The sequence below is a fragment of the Brachyhypopomus gauderio genome, unplaced genomic scaffold, assembly GCF_052324685.1.
Source record: "Brachyhypopomus gauderio isolate BG-103 unplaced genomic scaffold, BGAUD_0.2 sc79, whole genome shotgun sequence".
NCBI classification, from domain to species: Eukaryota; Metazoa; Chordata; class Actinopteri; order Gymnotiformes; family Hypopomidae; genus Brachyhypopomus; species Brachyhypopomus gauderio.
Window position 1 is genome coordinate 448,369 of NW_027506900.1, and position 9,146 is coordinate 457,514.

The window sequence follows — 9,146 nt, forward strand, 5'->3', positions numbered from 1 at the left end:
GATATATGTTAAATATATACAGTGCATTTTGTGTCTAATGAGACCTGCACATGTCATCAGTGATGAATATAAATCTTTGATTCAATTGAGGCAATAAAGACCCAAAAAGATAAAAAGAAATTGTATTGGCAAAATTATTTAGATCATAGCACTAAATCACATGCTGAGATTAGCTTTGTGTGTGTGTGTGTGTGTGTGTGTGTGTGTGTGTGTGTGTGTGTGGTGTTTCATGTAAGCATGTACTTTTCAGTCAGTTCCAGTATTTGGCCAGTAGACCAAACTTCCATACCGATATTACAGTAATGAAATGGCATTTTAGTGAATTATAAGGTTCATTTCTGGTCAGGCTGTTTACTTTTGTTATGAGATGTAGTTGCAAAGTTATTTACCTCATCTGAATCATACAAGACCTATTACTTGTCTGTATTCTGCATAACAGGATTGCAGCATGAGTTCTTAAGATTTCGGGGACTGTAGCACCCCTGACAGGTCAATTTGAACCAAATTCGCCTACCTCACAAGGGCCTCAGTCTATGAAAGTCTTTCAAATTGAGAGTTGATCACTTACATTGTTTATGAGTTACAGCCATATAGGTCATATATGGCATAGCCACAATGATATAATGGGAAAATGGACCAAGGTAAAAAATGTAGCATTACCTACAGAGCTTACAAATTATGCCAATACCAATGTTGCCATCATTGGATCAAATTCCTAGGACTAATTTGAAAAGTGCTATTTTAAAACAATTGATGAAAGTGACAAAAGTATGCATTTTTAATAGAACTTGTAAATACAAAGTGGTCAGGTGTACTGCAAGGAATAAAAGGAATTGAGTTGCATTTTCCTAAGCAAAATTTGGAGGAGTTATGCATGATTTTCACAAATAGCGCCACCTAGTGGCCAAATGTTTTGAAACGGCACAGTTAAAGCATGTTATAGAAAAGCCATGTAATAGAGCCCCCTATTGGACAATCTTGGCCAGCCTTGACCTGTGACCTCAAAGTCATGTGTTCTATCCGAGTATGAAATTTCATTAAGAATGGTCAAAGCAAATTGTACGAATTTGATAAGGGGCTAACAGTGGTAAGAAAGAACTTTACCAAATTCATGAAGTCCGAGATAGAGCTGTTAGGGGGACGGTAGACTAAACGAAATACAGATTAATTATAACCAGTAATTTCAACAGTCATGCATTCAAAGTGCACCGTTTCCTGTATCGTAATCACACGCACAGTAATTTTGTTGTTAAACCTCCTGACTGCTAAACATCCGCCACGACCACTAAGGACAGAGAGATGTTTAAACCCGGGTGGAGCAGCAGCATTTAAATAGTAGTAGTCATGTTGTAATTGCCAGGTTTCAGTTAGCAGGAGGACATCGAGGTGAGAAAGAAAACGCAGAGTGTAAAGTTCTCCCAGGGAGTAAACTCGCTGGAAGTCCTCAACAAAACCAGAGACCAGCATAACAGCCACAACAACTATAGTGGAGAAGCTAATACTTACGCTGTGTTAGCCCGAGACACTGACCAGAAACACAGACTGACAAACGGCAATGGATATTACCGATCACAGACTGGTAACAGACAAGAGACTGAGAGAAGGGAAACTCACTCACTCGTGTTGAGTCACAGGGAACTAACTGATCGATGCAGAGAGAGCGCTCGCATGTAAACACATAAGCCACCAGCTAAGCTGAGTGAGAAGTTGTAGTAAAGTCGCGCTACTCAGAATAGATCCACCATAAGCAATCTGTTTAATCCAAAGATGTAAAAGTGTAGAGCAAGACACGGAGGAAATAATGAGCTCAAAAATAAGAATAAGCAAAGAAAACAAACACCGGTAAAGGAGTGGCCAACACAGACGAGCACAGCGTACCCGTTACCTGGTTACTTTATGTTGTCTTATGTAAACACACTGAAGGACTTGGTTCAGCCTTTAGTAGGTCCATCTTAACTATTGCTTTACATACTGGCTACCAATCAGTTATTGGGTGTATCGTTGTATTTAGATGTTTATTGACTGATAGTAACTCACCAGGTGGGCCATGTTTCAAGAGGCCTCTTATCCATGAGTATCCAGCCTTTGCACACCTTATATTTATTCTGGTACTGTTTATGTATGACTCTGGAAAATTACAATCAAACTCTAAAAAAAATCCATTACAAGTTTTGAGGGTCCTTCTGATAGTACTGGCCGTCACTTACCATTAGTGGAACTGCGCATTATGAAACAGAGGTTGTTGCGCGTGTGTGTCTGCTGTTGTATCCTCTCTAGCCACAAGGGGGCAACATCAGGTTGGGACACACAGGTTAGTAGAAGCCTGAAAAGATAGGTGATGATGGAAACAGCCATTGCATAAATAAGAATGGACTTCCCTTTATAGTGTCTATGATATACCATCAGGTGTTTATGTATTACAGCCTGTTCAGTGCAGTAATGTCAGCTAAATCATTATAAAGTGCTGTACTGTTTGGGTTTCTTACCTGCATGTCTCCAGCAATGTGGGGGGGTCATTATCACCCAGCAGCAACAGCAGCACCGCACTAGTGATGGAGATGTGAAAAGATGTAGAAAGAGAAAGAATTAAAGAAGGAAAACAATGGCCATGATCACTGTATTACATGATCAGGGTATATACAGAGATTCTTAAGTTGAATTTAATACCTTTTTAATACCTACAAAATATTTTTTAATACCAGCATGACTTAAAGTGGCGCCTGAAGTGGCCTCTCAGTTGTTGCTAACCACTGGCCTAAACCAGTCTTAAATCCCATAGTTTCGCTAACAGGTTTGGCGGCAAACCAGCCGGTGTTTAGGTGACTGGCGCGTGCGCGGACAAACATTAGGTCACATCACGTGATATCACTGCTAGCAACATATAAATAAATCTAATTTAATTAATTTTAGGAGAAAGTCATTTAACACAAATTCAAAAACGTCTAGGCAGTTGGATGAGCATTCGAAAATTTAATACTTTTTAATGGCCTTAATTTTGGCCATCTGAATTTACTACCTTTTAATACTTTTTACAACCCCGCGGACACCCTGATATACAGAAATATGATCTTCCAAAGCAGATGACCTATAGTACTGTGCAGAAGTGTTGAGAAGAAAAGTGCTGTAAAGTAAGAATGCTTTCACAAACAGAAGTGTTAATCAACAAAATACAAATTAAATGTTCAAAATAGAACCAAATGTTGATTTGATTTAGATTTCTGGCCATTTTGCATTTTGTTCATTTATAAAGAATGCTTACATTTTTTAAACCATGCTTACTTTATAGCATTCCCCCCCCCCCCTCCCCCACACATGCCTAAAATCTTTGCACGGTACTTATTCATGCTGGCCGAACATTACAAATGTGCATCAACACATTGAATAAAAGGAAAGAATGATAGATGTTTACGTACCCTAGGTCAGCATTCTGGCTCAGAGACACACGGGTATCATGAAAACATGCCATATTTCCCAATATTCCAACACATATTTCCTGCAACAGAGGAAGTGGTAATGAATAACCAGCTCCTAATAGGTAAAAACTGAGACCAGTGGAAGGAGCTGATAATGGATATAATACAGGTTTGGCTGCTTATATCCACAATCATGACTTTGCTTTCCACAGTAGAATTTGTGAATCACAGTCAAATACAATGAACAACAGTGCTGAGTGATACATCAAGGAACACGGTGCATATTTATACCTAGTAAACCTTTTGTGATGAGTGACACTGAAACTTACAGTAAGCCGTGAACTACGAGACTTGGTAATCACTCCCAAAAGGATATCTGGAGCTTTAAACTCCTGTAGAAAGCCAGCCACATCCTGGAGACAACATGCATGTTCAAGACACAGTGAAGGCAGAAGGATTATAAATTAATAGATGAAGGTTAAAGTTCTGAAAATGCCAGTGACTTAATAAATGAAGTGCAATGAAAAGAAATGATATGCAAGTGTCTAAACAGTTTAACCTGTTCAAAAGTTAAAGACTATTTGGTGATACCACAAACATTCATATATGACAGTTCAGCTAAAGAGTGCAGAATTTTTCAAAGCCAAATTAATTAGCACAAAATTAAACGTGTTATTCCTGGTCAAGTGAACCATATTTACTTAACACAGACAGATTTAAGACACATCAAGGGCTACACAAGCACTCATTCGTGTTATTGTTGAATTTTGCAGAAATAACTGCAAAGGAAATTAAATAGATTTAGTAGGTACAGTGACAATCACACATAGCTTCCACAGTATAGCATAGTCTAAATGCATGTACAGTGGGGAAAATAAGTATTTAGTCAGTCACCAATTGTGCAAGTTCTCCCACTTAAAATGATGAGAGAGGCCGGTAATTGACATCATAAGTAGACCTCAACTATGAGAGACAAAATGTGAAAAAAAAAATTGAGAAAATCATTGTCTGACTTTTAAAGAATTTATTTGCAAATAATGGTGGAAAATAAGTATTTGGTCAATAACAAAAGTTCATCTCAATACTTTTTTGTATATCCTCTGTTGGCAATGATAGAGGTCAAACGTTTTCTGTAAGTCTTCACAAGGTTGGCACACACTGTTGCTGGTATGTTGGCCCATTCCTCCATGCAGATCTCCTCTAGAGCAGTGATGTTTTGGGGCTGTCGGCGGGCAACACGGACTTTTAACTCCCTCCAAAGGTTTTCGATGGGGTTGAGATCGGGAGACTGGCTAGGCCACTTCAGGACTTTGAAATGTCACTTACGAAGCCACTCCTTTGTTGCCCTGGCAGTGTGCTTGGGATCATTATCATGCTAAAAGACTCAGCCACGTTTCATCTTCATTGCCCTTGCTGATGTGAGATTTTGGGTGCAAACCTCCTTCCAATACATGGCCCCATTCATTCTTTCATGTACATGGACCAGTTGTCCTGGTCCCTTTGCAGAGAAACAGCCCCAAAGCATGATGTTGCCACCCCAATGCTTCACAGTTGGTATGGTGTTCTTTGGATGCAATTCAGCATTCACTGTCCTCCAAACACGACGAGTTGTGTTTTTACCAAATAGTTCTACTTTGGTTTCATCTGACCATATGACATTTTCCCAATACTCTTCTGGAACATCCAAATGTTCTCTAGCAAACTTCAGACGTGCCTGGATATGGACTGGCTTAAGCAGGGGGACACGTCTGGCACTGCAAGATCTAAGTCCCTGGCGTCGTAGTGTGTTGCTGATGGTAGCCTTTGTAACGTTGGTGCCAGCTTTCTGCAGGTCATTCACTAGATCCCCCCTTGTGGTTCTGGGATTTTTCCTCACCGTTCTTGTGATCATTTTGACCCCACGGGCTGAGATCTTGCGTGGAGCACCAGATCGAGGGAGATTAGTAGTGGTCTTGTAGGTCTTCCATTTTCTGATTATTGCTCCCACAGTAGATTTCTTCACACCAAGCTGCTTGCCTATTGCAGATTCAGTCTTCCCAGCCTGGTGCAGGTCTACAATTCGGTTTCTGGTGTCCTCCGACAGCTCTTTCGTCTTCACCATAGTGGAGTTTGGAGTGTGACTGTTTGAGGTTGTGGGCAGGTGTCTTTTATACTGTTAACGACTTCAAACAGGTGCCATTAATACAGGTAATGAGTGGGGGAAAGAGGAGCCTCTTAAAAAAGAAGTTACAGGTCTGTGACAGCCAGAAATCTTGCTTGTTTGTAGGTGACCAAATGCTTATTTTGCACCATTATTTGCAAATAAATTCTTTAAAAGTCAGACAAAATGATTCTCAATTTTTTTTTTCACATTTTGTCTCTCATAGTTGAGGTCTACCTATGATGTCAATTACAGCCTCTCATCTTTTTAAGTGGGAGAACTTGCACAATTGGTGACTGACTAAATACTTATTTTCCCCACTGTATAAGGTATAAAGTATTTTAAACCTTGTCCATGGCCATATCCCAGACTTTACACAGCTCATCCTCATGCTCCTCAGATAACTCTTCCAGACTGTCTCCCTGTTGTGACTCGTGCTCTGTCACCATCTACAGGGAACAAGCAAATCAAACAAAAACGAACACCTCCTGGTATTGGCCGATGGAGATAGAGCTGTCACTAGTTTTTTTTTCCCCAGCGATAGAGGGACCAAATATGATCAAGCGTTTTGGGCAGTCATGGCCTGGTGGTAGGGAACTGGCCTTGTGGGTTTGATTCCCAGACCTGAGGCCATGACTGAGGTGCCCCTGAGCAAGGCCCTTAACCCTCAATTGCTCACTTGTATAAAAATGAGATCAAACGTTAGTCGCTCTGGATAAGGGCGTCTGCCAAATGCCATAAATGTAAATCAAGAATTGTACATCAGCTATATTCGTACTATGCGTATGTTCTGAAAAATCTCTGTATACCTGAATAAGGCTGGTTAAGGTACTGAAGAGCCAGTGCTTGCTGTACACGGTCTCCCCGATAGCATCAGCCTCTTCGCCAGTCTCATCACCTCTCTCGGGAGGCGGTGAGGGGTTACGATCCATCTCCGGGGTCTGTGGACAGTCGAGGGGCGACGATGACCGACTGGACCTGTTGTCATCCGCCTCTTCAGAACAGCTCTCGTTACGATCTGAAAATGCGGCGTCGATATGTAACCATTAACGTCTGAAATGATCACGAAATCCAACATACATTTTCGACCACCCAGTTAAGACCAATTATCTAATGCTACCTTTAAATAAACTTAATTTAATCTAGATATGCTAGATGATTGCTATCTAACTAAATATAGAATGAAAGGTAAACGGTCTTTCCATCCTTAAAGGGTGATGATAGTTGAATCGTCTTCATATTGGAGTTAAAGTATCAAAGGATTGTTTTATGAAGTATTCCTCATGTTAACCGCAGGTGTGTCAACAGCTAACTGATACCGATAGCATCCAACTAGAACCCAAATAAACTAGGATGGCTCGGTTAGTCATTTAACTTGGACTTCATTATTTGTTCATTATTCGCATTATAATTTTCAGACAATGTCTCACCCATTAACACCGATATACCAAAATTCCCAACTTCAGTGAAGTGATTCAAGTTTAAATCCAACGAAGTTTCTAAACAAAAGACAATATCAACGGCACAGCGAAACTGTTTAAGACGCGATTGTAGCTACTGAACGCTGCATAAGACCTCGCGCACGGTGATGACGACACGATCTTCTTCTTCATTGGTAGCTAACTTGGTAGTTTACCGCTTCCTGTCAGTATTTAGCGTATGTCGCCACCTACCGCTTTTAAGCAATTTGGATAAAATTAATTTGAGGAGGAAAACATAGGAAATAGCAAAACCAGCATAGAAAAAACCTATGTTGCTACTAGTCCGGTTTTCAACAGGATAATCCGGTTTTTAGGATTTATGTCCGGGTTTTGTCAAGATCACTTTATATGAATTTTCAAAATATAATATTGCTATAGAAATTGTTTACATTTTGACTTCACAAACAACAACAACAATAACAATATGTAACATCTGACAAGTCATTAAACATATTTAATATGTTACTTAATATGTAAAAAGGCCAAGAGGACTATGTATGTACTATGTACTGTCTACTTATATTTTTTGTGATAGTCTCTCTAATCGAGACATTGACTGGCAGTTTCAAGACAATCAAAAGTTAGCAGGCAAAGTCAAATACAAAGCACAGGTTTTTTATGCACAGGTTTATAAGTTATGTATTGAGCGTGTTATGTTTCGCAGGTTGCTGCAGATTGTGCTAAATCAGAAGTTGAAATCAAGGAAGGTTTTTGTGCTGGGAGGGGATGTTTCAGCACTGACCTGCCCTCTTTTAGATTTAGATTTTATTCGTTCAGAAGTGCATGGTGCAATGTACAATATGAATGCAAGATGATTAAAAGCAAATATACCAAGACTTATACAGTGGGGTGTGAAAGTTTGGGCACCCTTGTTCATTTTCCTGATTTACCTAAAAAATCATTGAATAAATAAATTGAATAAATCATTGAATGTTTGGATAAAAAAAATCAGTTTAATATATCATATAGGGGACAAACACAAGAAAGTGTGCAATAATTGTCTAAACAAAAATAGGCAGGTGCGTAAGTTTGGGCACTGTTGTCATTTTATTGATTTCAAAACTTTTAGAACTAATTATTGGAACTCAAATTTGGTTTGGTAAGATCAGTGACCCTTGACCTCTATACACAGGTGACTCAAATTATGATTTCAGCTTTCAGTCTCCAGTGTGAGACTGAAAATGGAAGAAGACAGGTACAGTTCAAGTCAAGGCTCGAAGTGGCAGACCAAACAAAATCTCAAATAAACAGAAGCGAAGGATGTTGAGAATAGTCAGAGTCAACCCACAGACCAGCACCAAAGACCTACAACATCACCTTGCTACTGATGAAGTCACTGTGCATTGTTCAACTATTCAGCGCACTTTACACAAGGAGATGCTGTATGGGAGAGTGATGCAGAGGAAGCCTTTTCTCCACCCACATCACAAACAGAGCTGCTTGAGCTATGCTAAAGCACATTTTGACGAGCCAGCTTCAGTTTGGAGTAAGGTGCTATGGATTGATGAAACTAAAATAGAGTTATTTGGCCATAACAAGGGCTGTTATGCATGAGGAAAAAGAACACATCACTCCAAGAAAAACACCTGCTACCTACAGTAACATTTGATGGTGGTCCCATCATGCTGTGGGGCTGTGTGGTCAGTACAGGGACTGGAAATCTTGTTAAAGTTGAGGGACGCATGGATTCCAATCAATATCAGCAGATTCTGGGGACCAATGTCCAGGAATCAGTGACAAAGCTGAAGCTGCACCAGGGCTGGATCTTCCAACAGGACAACGACCCTAAACACTGATCAACATCTACTAAGGCATTCATGCAGAATAACAAGTATAACGTTCTGGAATGGCCATCTCAGTCCCCAGACCTGAATATTATTGAAAATCTGTGGTGTCGCTTAAAGAGAGCTGTCCGTGCTCGGAAACCATCATACCTGAATTAATTAGAGATGCTTTGTAAAGAAGAATGGTCTAAAATACCTTCAGCCATAATCCAAACTCTCATTAGAAGCTATAGGAAGAGTTTAGAGGTTGTAATTTCTGCAAAAGGAGGATCTACTAAATATTGAGTTATGGTTTTTTTTTTTTTTTGGTGCCCAAACTTATGCACCT

At 39.8% G+C, this 9,146-nt stretch overlaps 1 protein-coding gene across 2 annotated transcripts in view; it reads right to left on the reverse strand.

Annotated features, from left to right (window-relative positions):
- saal1 (serum amyloid A-like 1) overlaps positions 1 to 7,161 on the reverse strand; it is a 29,392-nt gene extending 22,231 nt beyond the window's left edge. For both annotated transcript variants that reach the window (XM_076990936.1, XM_076990935.1), the window contains exons 1-7: positions 6,984 to 7,161; positions 6,363 to 6,571; positions 5,901 to 6,002; positions 3,743 to 3,826; positions 3,414 to 3,493; positions 2,487 to 2,546; positions 2,208 to 2,323 (exon numbers count right to left, since the gene is read on the reverse strand). In XM_076990936.1, coding sequence (XP_076847051.1) covers positions 2,208 to 2,323; positions 2,487 to 2,546; positions 3,414 to 3,493; positions 3,743 to 3,826; positions 5,901 to 6,002; positions 6,363 to 6,571; positions 6,984 to 6,987 — 655 coding nt within the window. In that variant the 5' untranslated portion in view covers positions 6,988 to 7,161. The remainder of the gene's footprint in view (positions 1 to 2,207; positions 2,324 to 2,486; positions 2,547 to 3,413; positions 3,494 to 3,742; positions 3,827 to 5,900; positions 6,003 to 6,362; positions 6,572 to 6,983) is intronic.
- Between the last annotated feature and the right edge of the window lie 1,985 nt (positions 7,162 to 9,146).